Source organism: Oncorhynchus nerka, linkage group LG15, assembly GCF_034236695.1.
Source record: "Oncorhynchus nerka isolate Pitt River linkage group LG15, Oner_Uvic_2.0, whole genome shotgun sequence".
Classification (NCBI taxonomy): Eukaryota; Metazoa; Chordata; class Actinopteri; order Salmoniformes; family Salmonidae; genus Oncorhynchus; species Oncorhynchus nerka.
In genome coordinates, this window is record NC_088410.1 from 30,671,538 (window position 1) to 30,690,695 (window position 19,158).

Genomic DNA, 19,158 nt, shown 5'->3' on the forward strand with positions numbered 1-19,158 from the left:
GTCCCTTAGGTCATCAGCAAAATTCAGCATGTGCAGCATCTCTCAACCAATCAGTGGTCGGGGCCTAAGCATTAATAGATTAATAACTCCATCATAAGGTTCTTATATCAAAGCCCCTCTCAGTCAGTTTTCCTCCTGCTCGACTGCTCCAACCAGACCGTGGCAGGTCTGGGTTCAAGTACTATTCACAATTTTTCAAATACTTTTGAGTGTTTGCTCTAACTGCCTGGAGTGCAAGATGGGCAGGGTTTGCAGTTGTGAGGCTATTCTGCTGGTTCCATTAAGCCAGTCAAACTCAATTAAGCACAGATAAAGTAGTTGAAGTCATTTAGAGTAGTATTTGAACCCAGGTCTGGACTGTGGTGGGGACAGAGCTGTTATTTGGCTAATAATTTATCGGGTCAAAAGGGGGGAATTAATTCCAGCCAATGTAACAGACTGCCGTTGACTCGGATTGAATGTATTGTCTTGCAATCTTCTATGCATATGTTTAGACAGGGCTATATACATTGTGTTGTTTCCCTTCACACTTCCTAATAGGGGATAGTCCATTGTACGGTGTCTATTTTAGGACGTGGAAGACGTTAGGAAGGACAACATAGATCTTGGCATTACACCTCTGGTGTCTTCCCACTGGGCACAGACGACCAGTTCAACGTCTAGTTTGAATTTACATTTGGTTGAGATGTCAACTGATGTGAATTAAATCCGAAAACAACAAAACATTTCACCATGTTATTGGATTTAGGTTAACATTTTGGTGAAAAAAGGACAAAATTCCTTTTACGTTGATGACTTTGACAATGTCATCACATTGAATTGTTTTGTTGAAATGACGTGGAAACAACGTTGATTCAACCCGTTTTTGTCCAGTGGGTTTAATCTACTTCATAATGTCCTATAAAATAGGAAATTAGTATTAAACTCAGTCAACATAATCTCAAATTGGTTTCACTGCCAAAGCATACAGAATATTTTTTCTCTATCTATCCAAACCACTGAACAAACAATGACCTTGCCTTCTACAGTACATTTGACATTTAGGTCCATAAACACAGCCAGACACAATTCATTCGTATTTTGAATGCGGAGACCATTGTGACATTCAAACGGCTCTTTCTACAATACACTTCCAGTTTGAACGCATAAAACCACAAAGTTACAACCTCAATGCCAGTCAAAACACTCAAATAATCAAATAACCATTTTATCCTCAGTGGACCGTAACCAGTAACCTCCCGTGGTCTGTGTCTATGGTTTGGACAACGTTCGGATAACGTCCCTCAATGACTTCTATTGTTCCAAATGACTTCATATTACCGCAGTCATAAGATTGGACCGAGAACATAGTGGACGATAGGTCCAAAACATGGCAAGGAACCAAGGGTCCAATAAGCTCTACTTCACTATCCATCTTCTTGGTGCAACATCTTGATAATAACAATAATAGGATATATTTTCCATCAGTCAAGAGGCTGGGGACATATTGCAGATATTCCTTTAGAAAGTCCTAACGCCAGTGACACGTGTTCATCTATTTTTTGCGTTTCAAACCTGGCTGACCTCTCAGCAGTTGTCAATCTCTTCTCGTTGCCATTGGAATCGTCATTTGTTTTTATTACAGACGTAGGATCTTAATTTAATCACCCTGTTGCAGGAGAACACTCCTGAAATGTAAAACCTGTAGTGTATTTGAGGTTTAAAAAGGCTTCTGAAGTTTGTAATTTCCACTTACAAATTTCAGTCTTGATTCCCTCTTACGAAAAATGTATCAAACCCAACATGTCCATTCATTATAATCTGCATAATAATTCACATTTCCTGTTGCTGCAGGATTATTTTCCTGCTGAAGCAAATTGTCTCAAATTAAGATCCGACATCTCTAGATAGTTATTCACTCAGTATCCTTAGGGTAAAAGTAAGTGTAAACATTGTGAGAGTAAAGCAAAATAGTGAATTAGCTTGCTTTGATGAATGTTCTTCTATTCTAATGCCTCTCTTCTCCCACTCATTCATTCTCTCTCTCCCGCTCTCTATCCTTCTCCCTCTCTCTCACTGTCTCCCTCACTCCCCCACGTTTTCACTCCTCCCATCATTCTCTGTCCCTTCCTCTCTCCGTCTTTCTCTCACTCCCTCCCTCCAGCTCTCCTACTAATCGTTAGTTTGTGCCACTACACAGCTGCACCACGACATATCACATATGCATCTTGGTACTAGCCAGCAAAACCCAGCCCAAGCAGACTGGTTCCATCCAGATCTCATATGTCATTAATGCTTACGTTAATAGAGTAAATCTCTACAGCTGGTCACAAAGGTTTAAATTGTGCCTAACTCCAAACAGGGACACGGTGAACTACACTGCAAGAGCCATTATGTAACGACTTCTACCGAAGTCGATGCCTCTCCTTGTTGGGGCGGTGCTCGGCAGTCGATGTCGCCGGTCTTCTAGCCATCGCCGATCCATTTTTCATTTTCCATTTGTCTTGTCTTGTTTTCCCACACACCTGGTTCTCATTTCCCTCATTATGTGTTGTGTATTTAACCCTCTGTTTCCCTCATGTCTTTGTGTGGTATTGTTTATTCTGTTTCGTGCTATTCACCCGCCGCTTCCGGCAGTCTTCGACCACCCGCCCGCGGGTAGAGCGTCTGTTCCTCCTTCGTGTTCACTTTGCCGTGTGCTTTTGGTTCGCCCTAATAAAAGGCTACCCAATATCGGCTCTCCTGCACCTGACTCCCTTACAGCCATTTTACGCATACCTGACACTATGTTTGTCTGTGATGTCTGAAATGATCTGTACTGTATATAAAAGTTCTGGCTTATTGGATTTATAGATAAGGACAAGTCTATATATCATACATTGTCTGACTTCAGTGTATGGAGTGCTAAATTCGACCAGACAAGCCTTGTGTTTTGTTGTGACATCCATAACAAGATATCATGGCATGTCACTCATATGTGTAAACTGTACTCTATACTATTGTAAGGTATCTTAGTATCTTTAATTGTGTGTAAATAATTGAATCACCCATCTCATATGTATATACTGTACTCTATACTATGCCACTGTATCTTAGTCCAATGCCGCTCTGACATACAGTTGAAGTCGGAAGTCTACATACACCTTAGCCAAATACATTTAAACTCAGTTTTTCACAATTCCTGACATTTAATCCTAGTAACAATTCCCTGTCTTAGGTCAGTTAGGATACCAACTTTTTTTTAAGATTGTGAAATGTCATAATAATAGTAGAGAGAATGATTTATTTCAGCTTTTATTTCTTTCATCACATTCCCAGTGGGTCAGAAGTTTACAGACACTCAATTAGTATTTGGTAGCATTGCCTTTTAAATGGTTTAACTTGGGTCAAACATTTCGGGTGGCCTTCCACAAGCTTCTCACAATAAGTTGTGTGAATTTTGGCCCATTCCTCCTGACAGAGCAGGTGTAACTGAGTCAGGTTTGTAGTCTTCCGTGCTCGCACACGCTTTTTCAGTTCTGCCCACAATTGTCTTATTGATTGAGGTCAGGGCTTTGTGATGGCCACTCCAATACCTTGACTTTGTTGTTCTTAAGACATTTTTGCCACAACTTTGGAAGTATGCTTGGGGTCATTCTCCATTTGGAAGACCCATTTGCGACCAAGCTTTAACTTCCTGACTGAGATGTTGCTTCAATATATCCACATAATTTTCTTTCCTCATGATGCCATCTATTTTGTGAAGTGCACCAGTCCCTCCTGCAGCAAAGCACCGCCACAACATGATGCTGCCACCCTCATGCTTCATGGTTGGGATGGTGTTCTTTGGCTTGCAAGCCTCTCCCTTTTTCCTCCAAACATAACGATGGTTTTTATGACCAAACAGTTCTATTTTTGTTTCATCAGACCAGAGGACGGTTGCAAACCGTAGTCTGGCTTTCTTTTTTTATGGTGGTTTTGGAGCAGTGGCTTCTTCCTTGCTGATCGGCCTTTCAGGTTATGTCGATATAGGATTCGTTTTACTGTGGATATAGATACTTTGTACCTGTTTCCTCCAGCATCTTCACAAGGTAATTTACTGTTGCTCAGGGATTGATATGCACTTTTCGCACCGAAGTACGTTCATCTCTTGGAGACAGAAAGTGTCTCCTTCCTGAGCGGTATGACGGCTGCATGGTCCCATGGTGTTTATACATGCATACTATTGTTTGTATAGATGAACATAGTACCTTCAGGCATTTGGAAATTGCTCCCAAGGATGAACCAGACTTGTGGATGTCTACAATTTTTTTCTGAGGTCTTGGCTGATTCATTTAGATTTTCCCATGATGTCAATGAAAGAGGCAGTTTGAAGGTAGGTCTTGAAAAACATCCACAGGTACACCTCCAATTGACTCAAATGATGTCAATTAGCCAATCAGAAGCTTCTAAAGCCATTTTCTGGAATTTTCCAAGCTGTTTATAGGCACAGTCAACTTAGTGTATGTAAACTTTTGACCCACTAGAATTGTGATACAGTGAATTATAAGTGCAATAATATGTCTGTAAACAATTGTTTGAAAAATGTCTTGTGTCATGCACAAAGTAGATGTCTTAACCAACTTGCCAAAACTAAAGTTTGTTAACAAGAAATGTGTGGAGTGGTTGAAAAATGAGTTTTAATGACTCAAACCTAAGTGAATGTAAAGTTCCGACTTCAACTGTATTCTTAATCCATTCCTTTCTTAGATTTACTTGTATTTTGGTTATATGTTGTGAAATTGTTAGATATTAACATTTACATTTAAGTCATTTAGCAGACGCTCTTATCCAGAGCGACTTACAAATTGGTGCGTTCACCTTAAGACATCCAGTGGAACAGCCACTTTACAATAGTGCATCTAAATCTTTTAAGGGAGGGGGTGAGAAGGATTACTTTATCCTATCCTAGGTATTCCTGAAAGAGGTGGGGTTTCAGGTGTCTCCGGAAGGTGGTGATTGATTAATTGTTAGATATCAATGCACTGTCGGAACTAGAAGCACAAAGCATTTCGCTAGCCTTGCATTAACATCTGCTAAACACGTATATGTGACCAATCAAATTTGATTTGATTTGATACCTCAGCACAACAAATCATACGTGAAAGGTGCTGTATAACCATGAAGAGACGTCAGGTTTCTAACCTGCTGCCAACCAGACAACAGAGCAATATGAAAGGTGCTGTATAACCATGAAGAGACGTCAGGTTTCTAACCTGCTGCCAACTAGACAACAGAGCAATATGAAAGGTGCTGTATAACCATGAAGAGACGTCAGGTTTCTAACCTGCTGCCAACTAGACAACAGAGCCATGAAAGGTGCTGTATAACCATGAAGAGACGTCAGGTTTCTAACCTGCTGCCAACTAGACAACAGAGCAATACGAAAGGTGCTGTATAACCATGAAGAGACGTCAGGTTTCTAACCTGCTGCCAACTAGACAACAGAGCAATACGAAAGGTGCTGTATAACCATGAAGAGACGTCAGGTTTCTAACCTGCTGCCAACTAGACAACAGAGCAATATGAAAGGTGCTGTATAACCATGAAGAGACGTCAGGTTTCTAATCTGCTGCCAACTAGACAACAGAGCAATATGAAAGGTGCTGTATAACCATGAAGAGACGTCAGGTTTCTAACCTGCTGCCAACTAGACAACAGAGCAATATGAAAGGTGCTGTATAACCATGAAGAGACGTCAGGTTTCTAACCTGCTGCCAACTAGACAACAGAGCAATATGAAAGGTGCTGTATAACCATGAAGAGATGTCAGGTTTCTAACCTGCTGCCAACTAGACAACAGAGCAATATGAAAGGTGCTGTATAACCATGAAGAGATGTCAGGTTTCTAACCTGCTGCCAACTAGACAACAGAGCAATATGAAAGGTGCTGTATAACCATGAAGAGACGTCAGGTTTCTAACCTGCTGCCAACTAGACAACAGAGCAATATGAAAGGTGCTGTATAACCATGAAGAGATGTCAGGTTTCTAACCTGCTGCCAACTAGACAACAGAGCAATATGAAAGGTGCTGTATAACCATGAAGAGACGTCAGGTTTCTAACCTGCTGCCAACTAGACAACAGAGCAATATGAAAGGTGCTGTATAACCATGAAGAGATGTCAGGTTTCTAACCTGCTGCCAACTAGACAACAGAGCAATATGAAAGGTGCTGTATAACCATGAAAGAGATGTCAGGTTTCTAACCTGCTGCCAACTAGACAACAGAGCAATACGAAAGGTGCTGTATAACCATGAAGAGACGTCAGGTTTCTAACCTGCTGTCAACTAGACAACAGAGCAATACGAAAGGTGCTGTATAACCATGAAGAGACGTCAGGTTTCTAACCTGCTGCCAACTAGACAACAGAGCAATACGAAAGGTGCTGTATAACCATGAAGAGACGTCAGGTTTCTAACCTGCTGCCAACTAGACAACAGAGCAATATGAAAGGTGCTGTATAACCATGAAGAGATGTCAGGTTTCTAACCTGCTGCCAACTAGACAACAGAGCAATATGAAAGGTGCTGTATAACCATGAAGAGACGTCAGGTTTCTAACCTGCTGCCAACTAGACAACAGAGCAATATGAAAGGTGCTGTATAACCATGAAGAGATGTCAGGTTTCTAACCTGCTGCCAACTAGACAACAGAGCAATATGAAAGGTGCTGTATAACCATGAAGAGACGTCAGGTTTCTAACCTGCTGCCAACTAGACAACAGAGCAATATGAAAGGTGCTGTATAACCATGAAGAGACGTCAGGTTTCTAACCTGCTGCCAACTAGACAACAGAGCAATATGAAAGGTGCTGTATAACCATGAAGAGACGTCAGGTTTCTAACCTGCTGCCAACTAGACAACAGAGCAATATGAAAGGTGCTGTATAACCATGAAGAGACGTCAGGTTTCTAACCTGCTGCCAACTAGACAACAGAGCAATATGAAAGGTGCTGTATAACCATGAAGAGCGTCAGGTTTCTAACCTGCTGCCAACTAGACAACAGAGCAATATGAAAGGTGCTGTATAACCATGAAGAGACGTCAGGTTTCTAACCTGCTGCCAACTAGACAACAGAGCAATATGAAAGGTGCTGTATAACCATGAAGAGATGTCAGGTTTCTAACCTGCTGCCAACTAGACAACAGAGCAATATGAAAGGTGCTGTATAACCATGAAGAGGCGTCAGGTTTCTAACCTGCTGCCAACTAGACAACAGAGCAATATGAAAGGTGCTGTATAACCATGAAGAGACGTCAGGTTTCTAACCTGCTGCCAACTAGACAACAGAGCAATATGAAAGGTGCTGTATAACCATGAAGAGACGTCAGGTTTCTAACCTGCTGCCAACTAGACAACAGAGCAATATGAAAGGTGCTGTATAACCATGAAGAGATGTCAGGTTTCTAACCTGCTGCCAACTAGACAACAGAGCAATATGAAAGGTGCTGTATAACCATGAAGAGACGTCAGGTTTCTAACCTGCTGCCAACTAGACAACAGAGCAATATGAAAGGTGCTGTATAACCATGAAGAGACGTCAGGTTTCTAACCTGCTGCCAACTAGACAACAGAGCAATATGAAAGGTGCTGTATAACCATGAAGAGACGTCAGGTTTCTAACCTGCTGCCAACTAGACAACAGAGCAATATGAAAGGTGCTGTATAACCATGAAGAGACGTCAGGTTTCTAACCTGCTGCCAACTAGACAACAGAGCAATATGAAAGGTGCTGTATAACCATGAAGAGCGTCAGGTTTCTAACCTGCTGCCAACTAGACAACAGAGCAATATGAAAGGTGCTGTATAACCATGAAGAGCGTCAGGTTTCTAACCTGCTGCCAACTAGACAACAGAGCAATATGAAAGGTGCTGTATAACCATGAAGAGATGTCAGGTTTCTAACCTGCTGCCAACTAGACAACAGAGCAATATGAAAGGTGCTGTATAACCATGAAGAGACGTCAGGTTTCTAACCTGCTGCCAACTAGACAACAGAGCAATATGAAAGGTGCTGTATAACCATGAAGAGACGTCAGGTTTCTAACCTGCTGCCAACCAGACAACAGAGCAATATGAAAGATTTGAATATGTTCCCATATCAGACCTGGCATATTTTAATTATTCACACCTGTCCTAATGCTGGCACACACACACACACACACACACACACACACACACACACACACACACACACACACACACACACACACACACACACACACACACGCACACACTACAAGGTTCGGACAACCTTCTAGACCTTGTGACACCTTGTCAGAGATTCGCGAAAGACATAAACAAAAGCACCCATTTTCTCACGACCTCATCCGTCAAGCTTTCACAGCTTGTGTTCCCCTGTGTCAAAACATTGGGCTCTTTTTTCTCTGTTGCCCCTGTCGACATCTTTAGAAAAGAGCACATTCCGCAATCACTGGTGATTTGCCCTACAGTATAAACAATACATTGAGCCAAAATGGGAGAAAGTAAAATCTACTTGTATCGAAAACTTTTAAACAGGTCAAGGAGCAGAGCAACTCGGCTTTTGAATGTGATCGAGTATTCTCTGAAAACACACACACTCACACAATTTGAAAATGTTTTCAGGGCCATTTGAAAAGTAACAGAATGTTCCCTTCCTTTGAAAAGTTTATTACCTGATGATTTTCTACCAGAGTGAGAGATGGAGAAAGAGAGACAGAGCAAGAGAGAGAGAGAGAGAGAGAGACAAAGAGAGAGAAGGTTAGGCTGACCTGTCAATCGTTGAGATCATTGAGAACTGTGTTATTTTGAGATATTCTATCATTCATACAGTATGTTTATGTTGTGTTACTTTGAGATATTCTATCATTCATACAGTATGTTTATGTTGTGTTACTTTGAGATATTCTATCATTCATACAGTATGTTTATGTTATGTTACTTTGAGATATTCTATAATCCAAACAGTGTGTTTAAGTTGTGTTCCATAGAGAAATGCTGTAATTCATACAGTGTGTTTATGTTGACGCATAGTGAAAGACTGTACAGTACTTACTGCACTTCAAGTGTACTGGAGTGCATTACCTACATAAATTCCCTAAGACAACAACTGAACATTGTGTGTGTGTGTGTGTGTGTGTGTGTGTGTGTGTGTGTATGTGTGTGTGTGTGTGTGTGTTCATACTTGTATGCCTCTGCGCCTGTACGTGCATAAACATTGCACACGTGAACGGTATGTGACAGACAGCCATGAAGCATTTATATTTATGAAACAACCTTTTTACCGTGCTGGATGCAAAGCCTCTGAGGGGACATCAGGCTCATTATTCTGCCCCAACCCAGAAGATATTGCATTTGCCCAGTTAAAGATCCACTCTGCAGAAATCGCCAATTCATGGTTGCTAAAATTCTAATAGTTTGCCTAATATCAGTTTGTGACAAAACAAGCAGTCATTGTGTAGAGAATCATTGTACCATCTAAACCGCTGTGAAATATATTTTCCACAACCAAAAATATTGTATTTTCATCTGTTCGAAGCTGATGTACAAAACCAAAAGTAAAAGATGCAAAAACGAAACTTCAGAACAGGAAGCATAGAAATAGCACACATAGAACAGATCTACATCTTCTAGACATGCTTTCAAAGGGAATGAGAGATCTATAACTCGTGTGAATTTGGTCAGATCGCTCAAAAAGTTACATATTGTAGCTTTAAAGGCCTAAAACAGTAAATCAGTTCCTACCTGCACTGTAAAAATAGAAAGTCTCAAAACACCTTGATTGTGTAACAAAACCATGAAAAGTTGTGCACATAAGCTGAGATCTGGTGTTTGGAGGGTGTTTGAATGCAATCCCAATGTAAGTGTGTTAATACACAGAATGTGCTTTAAAACTGAAATGAAGTACTCTGAAACACCCAAAGTGGTTAATCACCTGAATATTGGTGATTTTAAGAGAGTGTTATGAAAACACTTTTTGGAGTTTCAGTGCATGTTAAAAGGCAGCATCAAAACACAAAAACGGTGTTTCTCATAAAATCAATGGTTTATAAATGCAAGTGGTTTATAGCTTAAATATTTATCGATGATAAGAGACTATGGAGAATTATTGTTATTTAGTCAGCTTGGAAAAAGGACAGGCAGTAAGATGGTACATTCCGTTGGAAATTTGACCCGCTCAACCACACAGCCGCACTGTAAGAAATGATTCTGGGGTAACACACCTTGCCTAGTCACTCCTCTCCCCACCAAAGACCAGGGTTAAATTACCCGCTCCAACTCTTCAATCTGTTTCTCCCACCTATCTCCATCCCCGCTGTCATTTCAGAACTGTCGCCATAAAGTGTCAAAATGCACGCCGTTTCAACCATTTATTAATTGTGTAACGCTGTAAATGTTGTTGAAAATGTACGTGTATTTTATGAGGATTAACCAAAGAAAGAGAACATTGAGTGATTGAACTCATTGGAAGTCTTTGCTTTGAATCACCTTGCATTTCCTATCTCGCCACTTGACTCTGTTTAAAGAGGATTGTGGGTCATTCAAACGTTGTGATTTTTTTTTCTCCCACACAACGTCGTATGACTGTTTGAAGAAAGGAAACTCTGTGTTAAGCTCGTTGTGCCATGAGGTGTAATGGATCATGACGAACAGTTTTGAAAACCGTCAGGCAAAATGACGTTCAATGAGGACTGCACCCATTCCCACATTCATTACTGTTAATGAAAGAGGTAAAGGCAGAATCCTCAATTCTTGCGGTTCAACCTTCAGTTGGGTCTGGTGGTCTACACACTGTGTCTGACAATGCCAGCAAAAATGGTATAAAATGGCACATTTTCAAATACATAAAACAAAGTTAAACAATAAGACACTCCAGAAAAAGTGATCTACTTCTGCACTAGGCAGGATTGAAAACATCATAATGGTGTTTAGAAGCTTTAGAGAGAGGAAACTACACCAAAAGAGAAGGGATCTATTTCTGCACTAAACAGAACTTGAAACACCAAAATAATGTTTTAAATATTTTCTGTGAGTGCTCCCAGTCCCTGGCAAGGTATTGTACAACGCTTGATTTAGTGGTGTTACAACACACCATGTAATATTTCAAAACATCTCAGGATGATGTGATTCAATACTCCAGCACTGTTAAGGTTTCGTCTCCTTCCAGATGGTCGCAAGCTCAGTGTTACAAAGCACTTCATTTTAACAGTGTAGGATCAGTTCCTACCTAGGAGGCTCTGGCAGGAAGTGTCACGCTATCACCTTTCCCAAATACCAGCGCCATAAAGATATGGACTTGTTTATGGCTACATATATTGCCGGGGACGGTGAGCTTAATGGTGCCAAAAAGCAGAAGGCAGTTAAGAGAGAGGATAGATTGACAGCCAGGCAGGCAAGCGAATCTCCATTTCTATGGTCGTCATTGACGGTGTGTGTGTGTGTGTGTGTGTGTGTGTGTGTCTCTCTCTCTCTCTCTCTCCATCCACGTGTGTGTGGAATGAAGCTGTCACTCTCAGAGTAGCTAGATTTATCTAGCCCATAATTCTGCCTGTCTGGGTTTCATTAGCTAGAGCTGGGATCTTAAACTACGCTCATCATCCAACTGTAGGGGTGGAAAACACTCAATCACACTCCTCCATGTGTAATAATATCCCCAAGAATGTGTCTGGAAGGCATCACCTGCTGGGGGCCTATCACACGATACCTACCGAGGGTCTGTTCATTAGTCACCCAATCAGAGGCTTTAAGACTATTGTTCTGTGCTGACCTCAATACAAAATGTATTTCAAATACATGTACATTTGCTAAAAATGCATTTAGTGATTCAAAATGCATATACAGTGCCTTCAGAAAGTATTCACACCCCTTGATTTCTTCCACATTTTGTTGTGATACAAAGTAGGATTAACATGTATTTAATTGTCTTTTTTTGTGTTTAGCTCTATTCTGTTTCATTTAGCCATAAACATCTCCCTAGTCCTTGCCGATGACAAACATACCCATAACATGATGCAGCCATCACCATGCTTGAAAATATGAAAAGTGGTACTCAGTGATGTGTTGTGTTGGATTTTCCCCCAAAATAAAGCTTTGTATTCTGGACATAAAGTTGATTTCTTTGCCAATATTTGAGCAGTTTTACTTTAGTGTCTTATTGCGAACAGGATGCATGTTTTGGAATGTTTTTATTATGTACAGGCTTCCTTCTTTTCACCCTGTGAATTAGGTTAGTATTGTGAAGTAACTACAATGTTGTTGATTCTTCATACAGCTTCTCCTATCACAGCCATTAAACTCTGTCACTGTTTTAAAGTCACCATTGGCCTCATGGTGAAATCCCTGAGCAGTTTCCTTCCTCTCCGGCAACTGAGAAAGTAAGGACGCCTGTTTCTTTGTAGTGACTGGGAGTATTGGTACACCATCCAAAGTGTAATCAAAGGGATATTCAACGTCTGCTTTTTATTTATGTTTACCCATCTACCAATAGATTCCCTTCTTTCCGAGGCATTGGAAAACCTCCCTGGTCTTTGTGGTTGAATCTGTGTTTGAAATTCACTGCTCGACTGAGGGACCTTAAAGAGATGAGGTAGTCATTCAAAAATCATGTTTAACAAGATTCTTGCACACAAAGTGAGCGGATACAACTTCTTATGTGACTTGTTAAGCAAATTTGTACTCCTGAACTTATTTAGGCTTTCCATAACAAAAAAAGGCTGTAACAGAACAAAATGTGGAAAAAGTCTAGGGCTTACTAAAATGCATGTAATGACTGACAATGTTCCAGAAATGAATGGCTATGACGTCTAAGCTACAGGTTGGCCAAAGTGTTTAATCATTTGGCTTCCTAGATTACTCTTTTTGATCGATGCAGATCATGTGTTTAGCCACCAAGCCAAAACTTTGTCAGTAGCTAGGTTTCCATCTACTTTTCCCACCAGAAATGTGTTTCCATCAAACTGACTTGTTGCGGATTAAAGGCTGTGTGTGATGACGTCGTGCACGTAAAAATAACCTTTCTCATTCAATTACAATGTACCAAATAAGTTAAATGGGTTTCCATCACCCCTTTCAACTCTACTGATGGTTCTGTCACAAAAACTGCTGCGTTATATAAAAAATGTGCCCACTCTGGTCTTGACACGTGCTCCTCTAGCCAACAGCTTGCAGATACAGTACGGGTGGGCTACATGATGAGATTATTATGGATAAAGAGCAATATTATTAATATTTGTCAAAGGGCATCAAGGTACCAGAATAAGACCATCTGTATATATTGGAAAGGAGCATGAAGCTCCTCACCTCGCACTTTCACCACCCTGTGAAGTTCATCATAACTTATTTCATCTGCAGCCTAATAAACTGCATGCTTTCCCGAGTCGTAGTGGGAGGACCGCACAACATATCATCGCGTGACTACAAGTTTCCTTCTATATGATGGTTAATATGTCAATATTTGCGCATGAAGTCGTTTCCACCGCCATTTCTCGCATAATTAACTTTACAGACACAAAAAGATCCCACCATGTCGAACGAACAATTTAACTTTCTGCATTTATAAAATTAAACCAGCATTTCATGTTTCCATCAGGTAATTTATCTGTATGAAATGGTTGGATGGAAGCGTGGTTAGTGGCAGCATTTAAATTGTGACGGTGAGTGAAATTCAATATTGGTGCCTCCTTTCTACTTAACACATCAAAGGGAAGCAAAAGGCACTAATTTCGTGGAACGACCAAGTACACGTTCATTTTATTACATTTTTCGAAAGGCAAAAGGCCTCCTGCTGGGACGGGGGCTGGGATTTTAAAAAAATATATAGGACAAAGCACACATCATGACAAGCGAGACGTCACAACACTACACAAAGAGAGACCTAAGACAACAACACAGCATGGCAGCAACACATGAAAACACAGCATGGTAGCAACACAACATGACAACAACATGGTAGCAACACAACAAGGTAGCAGCACAAAACATGGTACAAACATTGTTGGGCACAGACAACAAGACAAAGGGAAAGAAAGTAGAGACAACAATACATCACACGAAGCAGCCACAACTGTCAGTAAGAGTGTCCATGATTGAGTCTTTGAATGAAGAGATGGAGATAAAACATGTTGAGTTCAAGTGTTTTTTGCAGCTCGTTCCAGTCGCTAGCTGCAGCGAACTGAAAAGAGGAGCGACCCAGGGATGTGTGTGCTTTGGGGACCTTTAACAGAATGTGACAGGCAGGACAGGTGTTGTATGTTAAGTTCAATGCTCTCGTCAACTTTGTTTGTTTATTTGTCATGATGCACACGAAAGACATGGAGTCACTACAGGACTGATAATGTATCACATTTGAAGTCATTTACATTTTAGTGCTGTTGGTATGTAGTTAAGGCAGTTAAGAAGAGATAGACAGAGAAGATAGCTAGGGAAGAGAGTTGAGAAGAGAAAAAAGAGACAGACAGGCAGGCAATGAAGTGCAGTGCATCACCATTCTCTTGGTCGTCGTAGAAGGTGTGTGCCTGTGTGGGTATGAGGAATGAAGCTGCCAACACCAGAGCAGCTAGATTTATTTATCCCATAATTCTGCCTGTCTGGGTTTCATTAGCTACAGCTTGGATCTTAAACCATGCTCATCACCCAACTGGAGGTGTGGAAAACACTACATCACACTAGGCCATGTGTAATAACCCCTAAAATGTGTCTGGAAGGCATCTCTTGCAGGGGGCCTATCAGACAATACCTACAGAGGGACCTATCATGCATCACCCAATCGGAGGCCTCGAAGTTGTTGCTGTCATCCTGTCATCCTAACCTTCTGTGCTGACCTCAACACAACCCTTGGGACCGATGTTATCAAAGGACAAAATACACTTTGTTTTTAGAAGTAGGCACGTGTGTTCACTTTGGTGCTAAGATAGTAAATGACGGTTTCTGTGTGTGTGTGTGTGTGTGTGTGTGTGTGTGTGTGTGTGTGTGTGTGTGTGTGTGTGTGTGTGTGTGTGTGTGTGTGTGTGTGTGTGTGTGTGTGTGAGACAGTGTGTAATTATGGGTTTTAAAATAGCTCACAGTTTTTTGAAGGATTCTTTACATTTACTTAATAAATCTTTCGGAGTTGGCATTTGATTAAACAGAACTGAGAAAGTTTCAAACTTATTCTAGATATTGTTTGTAACAGTAGTCTGTGAGAACACCAGGGTGAATAACAGATGCCTCAGGTACTTCTCTATCTGTGCTATTCCCAATAAGCAGAAACCTGTTAAACATTTCCTTAACCTAACCGTAACCACTATCAGGTAAAGCTAAATCTGACCTTAGAGGATTACCTGCGAGGGGGGGGGGGGGGGGGGGGTGTTAGACTTTACAGTAGCAGCAAAACAGACGTGTCCTGGCGCATGTACAATGCAGTGGAGCCATTAAGTTAAATGAATAGAATATGTAACATAATGTGTGTCGGCAGGCTTGGAAAAAAAGTGATTTGGTCTGACAGATACCACCTCTGATAGGGAATATGAAGTGAAGGCAGCCTGGAGGTTTGTGTGTGGTAGGTGGAAACAAATATAAGCCCCATGTTCATTCCTGTTACATGTGAAATTTCACAAACCCATAATAAGGCGACCATAGAATGTTCCATGTAAATCAGTAAGAGATTACTGTACCTAAATAAGAATGTATAGGCCTACAGTACAGAAAAACAATAACTAGATGGCTGCATGTCTATGCATACAGAGAGATAAGAGGATGCTGGTTTAATTGTAATCATGATGTATATATTCTGGATGTAGGTGGAAAGCCAAAGTCCCCCAAAAAATCTAGGGAAGAAAATGTTAGGACTGTTACAGTTCAGATGTAAGCGACCAGTATGTTGAGGGCAGATGTTAGTCAGAAGGCCCCCTGAGGACCTATAGGAGCTCTGTACCCTAGGCTGCCCTGGCTATAGCCTGACTGTAAAAGGCTGTGGGTTGATTTAACTAGGGCTGAAGAGAGCGATTGTAACAGCGCTCCGAGCAGCATACGGTTTACCAAGACGCCAGGGGTCTCCCCAAGTGACTTATAGAGGAGAGTGCGAGGCGTCACGGTAATGCGAGACGACAATGTGAACTTTGGGCCAACGAATTACGGCCGCGTTCTCTAACGTTGCTACTCCCAGGAGTCCCGTGCTAGTCTGTTGAGGAATACAGCTAGGTTTCTATCGCTACTTGTCATCGCTGCCTCCCGTCAAGACTAGGAGTGCGAGGGGACTGGGGGACTTCAGATAAAACGACTCCCACATCACACGGTGAACACAAAACATCCCACCCCTCTGCTACCCGAGACAGGAGATACCGCTGTACTCCTGTCAATTGGCACGGCTCGCAATTAGGATCAAATGGGCTATCTATGGAACATGTGACCAAACCCCTTGTCTATTTTTAACATAAGGGGGATGACAACATTGACACATTGAATCCCTAGAGAACAGAAACATGCACAGTATGCCATAGGCCCTGGGTACATCAAAGCCTTGGCTAACGCTAGGTTATCGCATGCTATGTCTATCGCTACGGTATTTATGCTAAGCCTTGGCTAACACTAGGCTATGCTATGTCTATCTCTATGGTATGCATGCTAAGCCTTGGCTAACACTAGGCTATGCTATGTCTATCTCTATGGTATGCATGCTAAGCCTTGGCTAACACTAGGCTATGCTATGTCTATCTCTATGGTATGTATGGTAAGCTGCATGGCATGCCTCGATAATGCACAGCAGGGCAGTTATTTTGCAGCCCACGTGCTATAGTGGTGCTAAAAATACTAGGGCCAAATGTTAGTCATATATAGATAGCATTTGTAAAGATCTTAGAGGGGTTCACATTAGGTTAGAATAACTATCACTAACCTCATCCACCATAAGAAAATATATTTCATTCCCAGTCAGTAGACACTATGTTTACAGTCGGTAAACATGTTAAAATACCTAATATGACTTTGGAGTGGACAAAATGCACCATTACATTCTGTATGACCATGGTGCTCACCGTAAAGACATCCTCGAAAGGCATGGGTGATCAGCAAATCCCATAACCGTACCTCCTAATTCTCTCCTTGTCCATCACCTTACCAAGAAGCTAGAAGTGAGGAATGGTATGGAGATGAATGTGTAGGTGTGTATGCATGCTTTCTTAACATACCTAGCAGTTGCACTCCACGGGTCAACCCATAGACATCTATCAGTGCCCACAGCGGTTCTCCTGTTCTCACCCCACTGAAGAACAACATCGGGTTGGACTCATTGATTCTATAGAAGACCCGGCCCTTCTTGTCCACCCAGAAGGCGATGACGTTCCCTTCGTTGGCGAACTCCTCAGGTAGTGCCTTGGCCCAGAAGCCACTCTGGGAGACCAGGTCAGGACAGGCATACTTGGGCAGGCTGTCTGGGTTGATACGGGACGGGTCTTTAGCTGTGAAGCCCAGACGGAGAGCTCCGCTCCAGCAACACTGCTTCTTAGTGATCTGTGGAAGGAGGACAGACTATGATAGGTCGATGGTCTTAGAGCAGTTTGTCGTAGCATAAGAGTGTAAAGGTCTAGGATTATACTTCATAAGGAAGTCTAAATGTTGCCTTGAAGTTTGAAGGTTCCCTTTGTGTATTGTCTGACAATGAGATTTCATTTTGTGACCTCGGCCTATACAATGCTGACAGGTTGCAAAAGAAAGCAAGTAATGGGCCAATTTGGTTGGTTGTATACAGTAAGTGTACCAGGGTTTCCGTTAGTAATATATGGTGGCAGGCCGTTGACAGGCAGCATTTTAATTTACAGGACATTTAAGACATTTACCGGACCAATATGCATTGGGTGCGTAACCTGATTAGGGAGTCCACCCACAGTGACAGAAATCCCATTTAGATGATGGTAATTCATCTCAACAGACCATGCGACTCTAGGATGCAATGGCGTGTGTCCTTCTTACAGAATACGGATGCACAATTTGAAAATATCTGCCACATTTGCTTTTCCTCAGCTAACAACAGGAGTAATGAACAGCATTATCAATAGCCTATGTCAATCTGCTCTCCCACATAGTTGAAAAGTGTACTTATTATATTGGACAGCTTGTCGTTCTGTGTGAAAGAAGTAAGCTATACCAAACTAAATCTGGGACAATTGTGGGACGATAGGTCTCAAATTCATACAAGTAGAAGACCTAGGCTACATCCCCCCCCCAAAATTAGAAAGAAATGAGGCTCATGCAACTGATCATAATATTTAGCTTAAAATGTTGATACATTATTTAGTCTTCACATTATAAGCGCAGCACTCCGCACAAGGCAGTAGGATACGTGCAAATGTTAGTTTCATAATGCTATTAGCAGGAAAACACAGTTGTCAAAAGCACAACGCACATGCGAGGGGTTTCATGAGACAGAGAAAAAATATCCAATCGAAATTTTGAAGGGAGATAAAGATGCAACAACTAGCATGGGTTGTTAATATGACTAGGATTGTGCATTTGGCTCCTGGACAATGAAATACAGTTGATTTGAAAACCAATACAACGTGAGAGAAATAGGCTATGTAAGACAATTGCCTAAATTCTCTTGAAGTTTAAGTGTACTTCAAAGCAGGGGTTCCCAAACTTTTTCACTCAGGCCCCCATTCCAGCATTGGGGAACATCACACGTTCCCCCGCGAGCGAGCGATGTCTATTTCTATAGGCACAAGCACTGTTCATGACACAAACTGTTCACACCCTTTTTGTTGGCGGAGAGAAAATATTGCAGGTTTAAAACTTATTTCCTGCACTTCTACACATTTTGTCATGGGGTGAGGAGAGACATGATCCGTTTTAAAGTTAATTTTCTGGCAATTCTATATATTAAAAAAAAAAGTTTAGGAACCACTGCTTTAGAGCACTTGGCTGAATTAACTGTTGTGCTTGCTGCTATTCACTCATCACTGTTTAACCAACACCCAGTAAAGCCACAACCACTTGCCCTGGAGCCATAAACAGTATTGACCCAGTGCTTTGACTGGGTTGACATGCTGGCTCGTTAGATGGAAACCCGCTAAGCCTATTTGGGGAGACACAGGAACAGGAGGGGGAAGCAGCAGTAGACTGAAAGAAGGATTTACCTGGACAAGCTCATAAGCTAGATGTGTGTGTGTATGTTGTGTGTTGTGTGTGTGTGTGTGTGTGTGTGT

At 41.5% G+C, this 19,158-nt stretch overlaps 1 protein-coding gene across 1 annotated transcript in view; it reads right to left on the reverse strand.

Moving 5' to 3' along the window:
* The window catches only part of LOC115143556 (E3 ubiquitin-protein ligase NEURL1-like), a 69,844-nt gene that overhangs the window by 28,052 nt on the left and 22,634 nt on the right, over positions 1-19,158 (reverse strand). The window contains exon 3 of the mRNA XM_065001503.1: positions 17,146-17,467. Within this exon, the coding sequence (XP_064857575.1) occupies positions 17,146-17,467 (322 nt within the window). The remainder of the gene's footprint in view (positions 1-17,145; positions 17,468-19,158) is intronic.